At 60.3% G+C, this 10,683-nt stretch overlaps 5 protein-coding genes across 5 annotated transcripts; 4 read left to right on the top strand and 1 right to left on the bottom strand.

The window, feature by feature from the left end:
- Positions 1 to 371: 371 nt before the first annotated feature.
- On the top strand, positions 372 to 985 carry GLOTRDRAFT_132151 (uncharacterized protein; the record flags this gene model as incomplete). Its single annotated transcript, XM_007871036.1, has 3 exons — positions 372 to 509; positions 575 to 936; positions 970 to 985. The coding sequence occupies 3 exons, from the start codon at positions 372 to 374 to the stop codon at positions 983 to 985; spliced, it is 516 nt and encodes a 171-aa protein (XP_007869227.1).
- A 287-nt stretch (positions 986 to 1,272) lies between these two features.
- On the top strand, positions 1,273 to 1,872 carry GLOTRDRAFT_132152 (uncharacterized protein; the record flags this gene model as incomplete). Its single annotated transcript, XM_007871037.1, has 4 exons — positions 1,273 to 1,382; positions 1,441 to 1,495; positions 1,558 to 1,684; positions 1,736 to 1,872. The coding sequence occupies 4 exons, from the start codon at positions 1,273 to 1,275 to the stop codon at positions 1,870 to 1,872; spliced, it is 429 nt and encodes a 142-aa protein (XP_007869228.1).
- Positions 1,873 to 3,045: 1,173 nt separating this feature from the next.
- On the top strand, positions 3,046 to 4,888 carry GLOTRDRAFT_140497 (ribonuclease T2). The gene is made up of 6 exons (XM_007871038.1): positions 3,046 to 3,634; positions 3,695 to 3,783; positions 3,845 to 4,039; positions 4,106 to 4,232; positions 4,285 to 4,365; positions 4,463 to 4,888. The coding sequence occupies exons 1-6, from the start codon at positions 3,371 to 3,373 to the stop codon at positions 4,646 to 4,648; spliced, it is 942 nt and encodes a 313-aa protein (XP_007869229.1). The 5' UTR covers positions 3,046 to 3,370; the 3' UTR covers positions 4,649 to 4,888.
- Positions 4,889 to 6,114: 1,226 nt separating this feature from the next.
- Positions 6,115 to 6,481, bottom strand: GLOTRDRAFT_47755 (heat shock protein DnaJ; the record flags this gene model as incomplete). The annotated part of the gene is made up of 3 exons (XM_007870997.1): positions 6,115 to 6,194; positions 6,256 to 6,277; positions 6,356 to 6,481. Coding segments are annotated over 3 exons (228 nt in total), but the record flags the coding sequence as incomplete, so codon positions are not given.
- Positions 6,482 to 6,908: 427 nt separating this feature from the next.
- Positions 6,909 to 8,748, top strand: GLOTRDRAFT_80175 (RTA1-domain-containing protein). The gene is made up of 10 exons (XM_007871039.1): positions 6,909 to 7,018; positions 7,098 to 7,226; positions 7,306 to 7,450; positions 7,521 to 7,633; positions 7,692 to 7,714; positions 7,780 to 7,857; positions 7,913 to 7,952; positions 8,010 to 8,169; positions 8,230 to 8,300; positions 8,349 to 8,748. Exons 1-10 carry the CDS (start codon positions 6,991 to 6,993, stop codon positions 8,480 to 8,482), a joined length of 921 nt encoding a protein of 306 aa, XP_007869230.1. The 5' UTR covers positions 6,909 to 6,990; the 3' UTR covers positions 8,483 to 8,748.
- Positions 8,749 to 10,683: the final 1,935 nt, after the last annotated feature.

Genomic DNA, 10,683 nt, shown 5'->3' on the forward strand with positions numbered 1-10,683 from the left:
CCTGCTCCCGCTACAACACAATGCTTACTCTTCCCTCGCCCGTCTTATTCCCATTCCTGACTTTTCCTGATTATTGACACCCGAATACGGCTGGGCATTACGAGTTCTCTGCAAGTCCTGCATGCTTATAAGGGCGGGCGGGGCGGTGACAGCCCCCTCACCGCCCCACCTGCCCCGTCACCTCCAGCCAGCCAGCTTATACCCGTTTTCTTCTTGTTGTTTATCTATCCATCTTTACTAGCACGGACGGCAGGCCCTCGATACCCCGGTGGTACTTCTACGCTTAATATCCCATATCCCATTCTCGCATCACCACCCTTCCACACCACACCCACCCTCCAACTCATCCTACGAACGACCGACGACACGCAATGGCATTCTTCACGCCCGCGCACGCCACCCCGCGCCCGACGCTCCCGCCCCTCCGGTCGCTCGACCTGCCCTACCCGCTCGCGCCGCACGCCTCCACTTCCACTTCCACTTCCTCTAACGACTCGAACGACTTCCAGGTACGCCATGCCCCCTTCCCATCCCTCCTCCTGTGCTACCGATACTAACCAAACCCGACCCGCAGTCCCCGGACCTGACCCACCCGCTCTTCCACCGCCCGCGCCAGGTCTCCGTCTCCTCCACGACCAGCTCCCGGCTCTCCGCCTCGCCCTCCCCGCCCCCCACCTCCCCATCCGCGCTCTCCCTCTCCCCGCGCCCGCCCCCGCAACCCCAGCCCCCGAAATTCCGGCTCGTCCCCGCCCCGCTCGCATCCGCCGACGCCGTGCTCGTCGTCCCGCCCCCCTCCGCCTCGTCGCAGCCCGACCAGCCGCTGCTGCTGGTGGGCGACGCGCTGCGGCACGTGCGCGGGCCCGGGCGGGAGCTCGCCAAGGGCGCGCGGGTGCACCCGTACAAGATCGTGCGCGAGCGGCGCACGCAGGGGATGGTGTAAGCATGCGCGCTCTAACGATCCGGGCGCAGCGAAACGACGAAATGAAATGATGGACGATTGTATTCCTAGCTGTGGGCCCCGCGCCGCGTATACCTACCTGCTGTATCACCTACTCTCGGCTTATCCCCATTTCCTGTTTTACACTTGGGTTTACTTGGTAGAGTACTTACGATTGTATAATGCCTGTAGATCTGTATCGATAGTCATGACCTGACGCATACTCTGGCATCCATCAGGCCGGAGGGATTCGCGTTCAGACAAATATTTCAGAAGCTTAAGGGCGCTTGGGGGTATATAAAGCCCTCGCATAGACGAGCGACCTTCAAATTACAATGTCCTCCCCGCAGATCCTGCTCGGCCTGAACCAGACCAAACTGCTCTTCCTCCCCGACGTCGACGCACACGGCGGGCGCGTCGTGCAGGTCTCCCTCCGCGCAGCAAAGTACGTCCCCTCCCCCTTCCCCGCAGCTTCTCCTCTCACTGGCAGCGCACGCCCCCAGGGAGCCCACCGCAGACGCCCTCGCGTCCTTCTTCCTCGCCCAGCGCGAGATCAGCGTGCGCCCGTCCTTGCTCTGCAGTTTACCACACCCACAACCCACACCCACACCCACTTGCAGGAGCTCATCGCCGCCCTCGCCGCGCAAACCACCAACCTCGCCACCCCCGCAGCGCTCGAGCTCGCCGGGGAGGGGTACGCGCTGCGCGCAGGTGCGCGCCCTTTCCTGCCGCCCCGCCTCCTTGCTGGTACACTGGCACCCTACCCTGGAGTGTGCACTCACCTTGGTTGCATCGCAGAGTCCAAGCCGTGGCAGCTGGCGCGCGAGCAGACCCTCGCGCTGGGATGGGGCGCGCAGCGCGTGCGCCTCGCGCCGCTCAAGTGGGCGTTCGTGTTCGAGTGCGACGCCACAGGAAATCGACGCGGTAGCATGTGAACTGAGAAGCTCCTGTCCTCCCCAGGCTCCGTCAAGGTCCAACAAGACTGTGACTGTGTACCCGGGGACATGGTCGGACCTCGACGGAGCCTGCGGAGGATAGGTGTGAGGCCTTGCGTCCGCGGGATGACATGTCACATGCCAGCGCTCCGACCGTAATTTCAACGCGGCTTGTAGTCTCAACTGCCTTCAAGTTTATCCCCTGCTTAGCTTCTTTATTCTACTGTTCTCGTCTTTTTACGCGCCCTCCCAAACCCTGTCAATATAGTCTACCATGGTATAAACAGCAGGAGTAGGCACTTGTACAGTAGTAGATGACGGGTGAGCGGACATCCTCCCCGTCGTCTATGCCCAGGAGTGCGGCGGCCGGTGGAGTCGGTCGCAGCCTCCTCCCCCATGCCCTTATACAACTGTCTACTCCTGATTTGAACACCCAACCCGGAGCTCAGGACGCAAGACTCGTCTTCCCGATCAGTTGCACTGCCAGTCCCCCGTGCCCCAGGCTGAGCGAGAAGTCTCAGCCGTCCGAGCAAGGTAGCAGCGACGCCCGCTGGTACGTCGGAGAACCCGGACGCGTAAATATCCGTGGGCCTCCCTCCCTTCTTTCATCCCAATCACGGACACAGCACGGCCACCCCGTGCGTATAGGCGCTTCGTCCTCCACCCCGCACCGGGCGCCATCGCCCATACCCGCGCGGCGGGGGAGCGGGTGGCAGGTTGGGCGCGGGCGGTTGCCGGCTGTCCTCCGCCTTCCCCATCATTTGGGAAGGGAAACAGATTCGGGATCCGGGCACATGCAGACAGGAAACCACCCAAGCTCACCACGCCGACTGGCAGAACGCCACACGACGCTCCTCCGCGCGTCGGGTGCAGGAAGGCGAGAGGCAGGAGAAGAGAAGACTCGCGGGTGTCGCTGCCCTCTCCTTCTTCCTCCCCCTCCCTCTCCCCGCGCCGCGCAGTCAAGTTCGAGCACTTCTTTAAGCCCCGTCCGGCGGGTGGGAAGGAAGCCGGTGATAAGGTTAGGGTTCGTTGTGGGATCGGTGCACACTGCGCTCGAGTCTGCGAGTGCGGGTTTGCATGACGATTGTGGTTCGGTATTGATATTGGATTTCAAACACGCGGCACCAGGCAACAGAACAATGCTGGTACTAGTATTCGGAGCCGACTCTAGATCTGCCACGGGGTGTATATCGGGCTCTGGAGTTTATCTGAACGATGAACGTCAGGACGAACGTTGCGCAGTCGTTGATGACTTTGTGGCGTCCATGCCACAACGGAGTTTTGTATCGGTGTCTTTTTCTGTCTCCACAAGGCAACCAACGTTCGCGAGTCAGCCCCTTCCACGAGTAGAGAAAACACTAAATACAGCCATGATGTCACCGAGCTATTCCTGCCTCAGAGTGAGAGACATCGCCATCTGTCCTCCTCGGCCCCGCCTCTGCTCGGAATCCCATATAAACCCGCAGCACTCTTGTGCACGCACCCACCCCACACCGCGATGAAAGTCCCCGACGCGCTCGTCGCCCCGCTGCTCGTTCCCTTCGCCGGGCTCGCCAACCACTCCCACCCATCGCTCTCGCTCTCTGCCCCCATCCCTACTGCAAGCCATCACCACCACCACCACCACCACCACCACCGCGCCAAGACGCACCTGCGCCTCGACCCCGGGTCGACCGTCCACGCCGGCGCGCAGGCCGACGCGTGCCCCGCCCCGCCCGTGCTCAGCTGCTCCGCCCAGGCCGAGAGCACCAGCGCGTGCTGCGTGAGTGCCAGGTCGTCCCAGCCGATGACAGGCGGATGTTGCTGACGGACGCATACATAGGTCGTGCGCCCCGGCGGCGTCCTCGTGCACGCGCAGTTCTGGGACGTCGGCTACGGCGTCGCCAACTCGTGGGGCATCCACGGGCTCTGGTGCGCGCCCCTCGTCCTCTTCCCGGTCCCTCGTGCTTACCCCTCCCTGCTCGCCTCGCAGGCCCGACACCTGCGCGAACCAGTACTACGAAGACTGCGACCGCGCGCGCGCCTACTCCGCCGGGCAGATCACCAAGGCCCTGCAGGGCAGCAGCGCGGGCGAGGCGCTGTACGAGTACATGAGCGCGTACTGGGTCAGCAACGACGAGTCCCCCGCCGCGTTCTGGGCGCACGAGTGGAGCACGCACGGGACGTGGTGAGCTTCCCGCGTGGCGCTGAGGAGCAGTGACGGCGACGCTGACCACTCGGTGGGCGGATGCAGCGTGAGCACGCTCGAGCCTGCGTGCTTCGCGGACTATCAGACCGCGATGGAGGTCGTGCCCTACTTCTCGACCGTCGTGGGTCTCTTCAAGCAGCTCGACACGTACAACGCGCTCGCCGCCGCTGGGGTGCGTGCGTTCCCTCCTCTGCCCCCTTAAACTCCTCACCCCCGCCGTTCAGATCACCCCCTCGGACACGGACACCTACGCCCTCGCGGACCTGCAGAGCGCAGTCGAAAAAGCGACGGGGTTCGTCCCAGACGTGAGCGCTTCCCCCCTCTCCTTCCCCCTCCCTTACTCACGCCCGTGTCTCCCCCCCTCGCCCCTCCCATACCCCCCAAATCCCCGTGGACGGATAGTTCACCTGCACCGACTCAACGCTCAGCACGGTGATGTACTACCTGAACGCGGAGGGGCCCCTGCAGGACGGCCAGTTCGTGCAGAGCCACGCGAGCCGCGCGAGCGCGTGTCCCGAGACGGGGATTCGGTATCCTGTTAAGACGGTAGCTGGCGCGGGAGGGGACGACGAGGACGAGGATGAGTAGATGGGAGGATTAAATGGGGAGGAGATGGGGAGGAGCAGAGGGAGGCGGAGGGAAGGGCAGGGGAAGGGCAGGGTGATTGTTGTGTATGAATATGAATATGAATAGCATGGCTTTCTGGGACTTCCATGGCTTGATGTATATGCGTGCACGAGAACCGAGGTACTGCAGGGCAGTGTGTGATGCAGCCGGGGATGTTCGATGAGTTGACGACGGGACCATGTATGCACGGAGTACATCGGCGGTGTTCCGCGAGAAGCGGAGGCAGGTGCCGTGACAGCGGGGACACTGGTGAACGTGGAAGTATAAATGGGGGGAGGGGGGGAGCGTAGAGCAAAGTAGTAGAATAAATATGCGACGTGCCAACGCCAATCAACTCGAGGCCACGCACGATCAACATCCCCGCCGGGTGCGCTTGGGCACGCACCTCACGGCCCCTCCCGCGCCTCCTGCTCGCGTATCTGCCTCTCGAGCCGCTCGCGCTCCGCCTGGCGCATCCGCATAAGCGTGATCGACTCGAAGTCGAGGCCGGGCACCGCGGGCGTTTTGGGGGTCTCGGTGGGCGTTGGCAGGTTGTCGGGCTGTGATGAACGAGAAAAAGGAAGGAACGGAGGTTAGCAGACGGTGGGGGGAAAGAAGAGAGCGGGCTTACGAATGACGAAGGGAACGACGAGAACGGCGTCGACGGGTCGGCGGGCGGCCGGTCCTGCGGGTTCGCCGCTTTCTCCCCACCCACCCTCGCGTCCACCGGATCTTTCACCGTCTCCTTCACCTTCTCCCTCTCTCCCCTCCCCTCGCCCTTCACCCCCCCCAGCTCCCCCTTCTCCTTCAGCCACCCCAAAATGGGCGGCTCCGCGCCCCCCGCCCAGGTAACCTCGATGCCCGCCATCCCGCGCTCCGCCCGCCCGCCCGCGCACACCGCCGCGAACGCCCCGCCGATCGTCTTGAACGGCACGAGCGCGCTCGCAAATTTCGGTGGCTTGTCGGGGTGTTTCTTGTTGGGCCTGAGGGAGAGGACGATGGAGGAGGCGTCGAGCGGGCCGAAGGGCGCGAGGAGGGCGGCGAGCGCAGTGGGGTTGGTTAGGGACGGGTGCGTGGAGAGCGGGATTTTGAGTTTTACGGTGGTGTCGAGGGGCCCTGGTGGGGTATAAATATTCAATCGCAGTCCGCGTGAGTGGGTTGGGACTGTACGCACCCAGCGCCGGCGGCGCCCCCTCTCCCTCCTCCCGCTCCCGCTCCCTCTCCCTCACCTCCCGTTCCCGCCTCTCCACCTCCCGCGCCCGCTCCTCCCTCATCCGCCGCCCCTCATCCATAATCCGCTCATTCTCCCTCCACCGCCGCACCTCCTCCTCCTCCTTCTGCACCCTTGCTTTCTTGAACGCACGCTCGCGCGCCTCGAGCTCCTCCACCATGTTTTTTCGTTTAGTGTCGTACGCGGCGTGGCGCTGCGCGCGCGCGGCGGCGAGGCGGAGGCGCGCGTCGACGGCGAGCCGGCGGAGGGGGTCGAGCAGGAGCTCGTACGCCTGCGTGAGCTCGTGGAATTTCTTGGCTGGTTCCCGTGCGCGTCAATACCACTCTCTCCTTTTAATGACAACTACAAGAACGCTTACCTGCATCCGGTAAATCGGGGTTCTATATATCACCACGCGCACAAATGAGTACGCTGCCGTCGAACGCGCAAGGAGAGAGAAAGCAGTGAAGACAACTCACCCGATCCGGATGGACCTTGAGCGATTTCTGGCGGTACGCCTTGCGGATCTCAGCCTCGTTCGCCTCGAGCGGGACGCCGACGAGCTCGTATGGGTTCGTTTCTTCGTCTGCGGTGGTGGGTGCCATGGTGCGTGTAGGTTGTGGATGAGGACTGGATGGAGGTGAAGGGGGGAGGTGGACTGCACAGCCACAGAGGCGCGAGGTTAGGAGGAGGGCAAACAGGGGTCAACAACGTTTTGATGGCGACTTCGGGACGGGTTGAGATTCAAGTTTCTACAGTATTCGCCAACTGGGCTGCTTGGTCGGGTAGTATACGTATTATCCTAGCTAGGACCATTTCTTTAGAAATAATGCGAGGCATCGACACTGGCAGTAGGTCCTCCTCGACGCACAGGCGTCAAGTAATAGCATGCACGTAATCCGCCCATCGTAAGCGTGCAGATGTCTGCCCAGCCACCCGGCGGGCAGGGGCGCTCCCGAAGGGACACTTGCAGGCCAATGGACGCGGCCCGTTATTACGCTGCCATGCATCGTTGCCTGGGAGGACGTCCTCCCGGGAAGCAGATGTCGACGCTGGCAGGTGGGGCGTATAAAAGCTCGCGGAGGGGGGGGGTTAGGGTGCCCTTGAGTAAATTATGTCTGCTACTGCTACTACTCCGCTAAGTGAGTCTGTCATTCAAGTTTTTTATATTCTTGTCTTGGATAATATGGCCAACCGCTAACTGGATTTGAATATCCCTAGTCCCTACTTACACACCGAGCACAACCGCCGGCCTCTCCCCCGCGGAGATCGACTATGTCTCGTCCTACCACTACGTCCCCACGCAATGGATCTGCATCCTCTTCGTCGTTCTCTTCTCCATCTCCTTCGGTACGCCCCTTCCCCCCTTGTTTTCTCTTCCCACGCTCGAATTTACTAGCAACTAACATCCTCGTCTGATATTATACAGTCCTGCACGTCGCCCAGGCACTCTACTATCGCATGTGGTGGCTCTTCATCACCGTCATCCCCGGCACCGCAGGCGAAGTGATCGGCTGGGCCGGGCGCCTCTGGTCGTTCTACAACCTGCTCAACCAGGTGCCCTTCAAGATGCAGTACGCGTTCCTAGCCAACCCCACGTCCTTTTATATCTGAGGGCTGACCAAATGGCTGCTTCTTGGATAGACTGGTCTCGCTGGTGATCGCCCCGACCCCGCTCCTCGCAGCCGTCTTCGTCCTCCTGGGCAGGCTCATCGCGCGGCTGGGGCCGCAGTACAGCCGGCTGCCCCCGCGGTGGTGTACGTCCCTCCCCCTTCCGCCTTCTCCGTTCTTTATTCACTCCTTTCTTCCACCCAGACACAATTGTCTTCGTTTCCTGCGTGAGCCCCCTCCCCACCTCGCAGGGACTTAATGGATGCTGATGTAACGCGGCGTGTCTGAACAGGACGTGATCTCCCTCCTCCTCCAAGCGGCGGGCGGCGCGCGCGCCGCGTCGGCGTACAGCATCGAGTCCATCCACCAAGTACGCCCCTTTCAATCCTCCTTCTCGCTTCCCCTTCCTGACCTTACTACTGTAGGGCAGCAACATCCTCCTCGCGGGTATCGCTTTCCAACTAGGTACATTATCCCCTTTTCCCGTCCTTCCCTCCACTGACCTGCGATACCGATAACCAGGCGCGATGTCCATCTTCCTCCTCCTCGCCACCGAATTCGGGCTCAACTACCTCCTCGCGCGCCCCGTCCGCCACACCTCCACCAAGCGCGGGGCGCTCGACGCGCGGCTCGCGTGGTTAGCGGTGGGGGTTGGGCTGAGTACGCTCTTTTTATACGTGCGGTACGTCCCTGTCTTGTCCATTTTTTCCTTGCGGGGTACGGTGCTGAACGCGCGGGGCAGGGCGATCTACAGGACGATCGAGCTCGCGGACGGGTGGCTCGGCCATGTGATTCGCGTGCAAGCGTACTTTGGTTCGTTCTCTCCTCCCCAACATTACTTAGCTGAACGCCGCAACGCAGACGGGATGGACGGCGCGATGGTCGTGCTGGCGGTGTGGACGCTCAATTTCCTGCACCCAGGGTTCCTGCTCCGTGAGCCCGTGGATGCGAAGGGGTGGGACGGGGAGAAGGGAGTTGGGGTGACGAAGGCGTGAGCTTTCGTTCGTGGTGCGGGATGGGTCTTTCAGTTCGGACAGGAGCTGCCGGGTATTCCTCTCCCCAGCGCTCAGACTCAGTGGCTCGGATCGTTGGATATATGCATGTGGCCTTCTTTTTAGCTCCAGATTTACCTCGGATTCAGGCATTGGCTCCTTCACTCATTTGGACTCAATTCCTCAATACACATCTGCGAGTAAGTACTTAGCCATGTCCCATCCTATGCAAGTGCTGTGAACGATCAGTACTTAGTACTCAGTGCGACACACCCCGCATCGAAGATATGTAAGTCGCGGACGCACTTGCGCAGGGTATGCGAGTATAGTGCATGGGCTGCCGTGGATCCGCATTGGAGAGATTCGAAATCTCCGCGATCCTCGCACGGCTAGCAGTCGTAGTAAGAATCGCTGAGATCCTAGGCATCGATGGGAGAGCGTGCATTGCGCCGCAAAGCAAACCCTGCAGATGGAAGTACGTGCAGAAGCAGTACGAAGCACCTACCATTACCTGCCCCCATGAGCGGGAAGGAGCCATCCGTCATCCTTTCCACAGTCCCAAGAGCCCTGTCCCTTGCGACCAGTCGTGATACAGTACACAGGGACAGCAGCAGTGCATTCCGATTATGGTATTTATTGTCCCCGCGGTAGCCCTGCACATTTCTCTAGGAATTTATTGGCATTCTGGTGAATTTACTTCCATTTTCCCTCTACCTTCTACTCGCCACTGTATTTACATGATTTACCCGCATTTTATAACATATTTCCTTCTATTTCCTGTTCTCCCGCCCCTCCCGCCCCCCCGCACCCCCGTCGCCTGCACGCCCGTTGCCCACACACCCTACTGAGACAGTGCGACACCACATTGCAATCTCTGTGGCATGCTGTTAGTGCCGTCTCATAATATAGGGGAAGAACCCACCAAGAATCGACGACACCAGCATCAGTGCTGTCATCCTTCGTCCTCCGTTTCGACGGCCGCAGCTTGCCCTCCTTTGCAAGTGTGCATTTCTATAGAGTAGTTATATCAGATGAGTAATATGACCGGTTGTTGGACGCACCTATGCCTTGGCAGGTTGGTCCCCTTCATCCGGTACATCTTCAACATCAGGACGGGGAGTGGCGGGTATATTCAAACCGGCAGCCTGAGAGCCTGGAGTCCCTCCGGCCTCTCCAGACAGCCCTTCCCGAGAATCATCCATCTCGATGTCCATAGGAGCAACATCATCTTGTTCAGGGCCACGAGTAGCAGATGCAGCGGAACCGCCAGCAGCGCAGGGGTCCCGAAAGTTACCTGAGCGCACCGGGATAGATGCAGTACTTACGGCTGTACCAGAAGGGACTGATGGTGGTCTGCTTCTGGGCGGCTATGGGCCAATCATCTTATTGTTAGACGATAGATGCTAAACAGAATCCGGTGACATACTGATGCCTGCTGGCTCGAGTGCTTCCGCCTTTTGGCAGGCGGAAGTTGCTGACTCGGCTCAGCATCTTGTCTGGTAGATGTCTCCGGTATATGTTTTGCAAGAAGGCGGCTTATCTGGTGACCTTGCGCCGATTTGCGGAACAGAGCGTGTCGCCAGAACATCTTCTCTGATACGAGTCCCTTGCTCCCCTTGCAGCCTTCTTGACAGCCAAATATGCGCCCAGATTTATCGGTAGTGCCATTGCCATGTTTACCAGAGCCAGCCATTCCACTAGAGAGAGACAGGTAGTTGAAAACAAATCGAAAGCGCACACCGGCTAGCCAAAGCAAGACTCAAGCTAGATGCACAGACGCGCCGCGGACAATTGTCCGAGCTGTCAGTCCATCCAGGACGTATTGCGAGCGTCACGGTCGTGCATTCGAGTCCGTCTTGCGTATGCATTCGATGGGCTGTGATACACAATCAAAGTCACGCGCGACTTTTGTCATCGAGGTGGCCGGAAATAATGTTAGGCAAATACATGCAAATATACTAACAGGTTCTAATTTCAAGGAAATTCTGCACGTTTTCACTGGGTCTGAGATCTGAGTCGCCAAAGGCGCCAGAAATGAACAGGTGCTTGTGTTGGCGAAGGACAAGTCAGCTAGGGACATCGAAAGAGCACCATAACATACCACACTATAGCATCGGCCAGAGTCGATCATTAGCATCAGACATGTGACGAACGTAGGATGAGACCGAAGCAAACCAGCGACGTCTTATACGAAGACCATGTAG

This window comes from Gloeophyllum trabeum (genome assembly GCF_000344685.1).
Source record: "Gloeophyllum trabeum ATCC 11539 unplaced genomic scaffold GLOTRscaffold_00013, whole genome shotgun sequence".
Lineage (NCBI taxonomy): Eukaryota > Fungi > Basidiomycota > Agaricomycetes > Gloeophyllales > Gloeophyllaceae > Gloeophyllum > Gloeophyllum trabeum.

Coding starts and splice junctions, on each gene's coding strand:
- GLOTRDRAFT_80175 (XM_007871039.1), top strand. CDS start 6,991: ATGTCTGCTACTGCTACTACTCCGCTAA. Junction 7,634..7,691: donor CCGGCTGCCCCCGCGGTGGT/GTACGTCCCTCC, acceptor TCTTCCACCCAG/ACACAATTGTCTTCGTTTCC. Junction 7,953..8,009: donor GGGTATCGCTTTCCAACTAG/GTACATTATCCC, acceptor ACCGATAACCAG/GCGCGATGTCCATCTTCCTC.
- GLOTRDRAFT_140497 (XM_007871038.1), top strand. CDS start 3,371: ATGAAAGTCCCCGACGCGCTCGTCGCCCCGCTGCTCGTTCCCTTCGCC. Junction 3,635..3,694: donor AGAGCACCAGCGCGTGCTGC/GTGAGTGCCAGG, acceptor ACGCATACATAG/GTCGTGCGCCCCGGCGGCGT. Junction 4,366..4,462: donor CGACGGGGTTCGTCCCAGAC/GTGAGCGCTTCC, acceptor GTGGACGGATAG/TTCACCTGCACCGACTCAAC.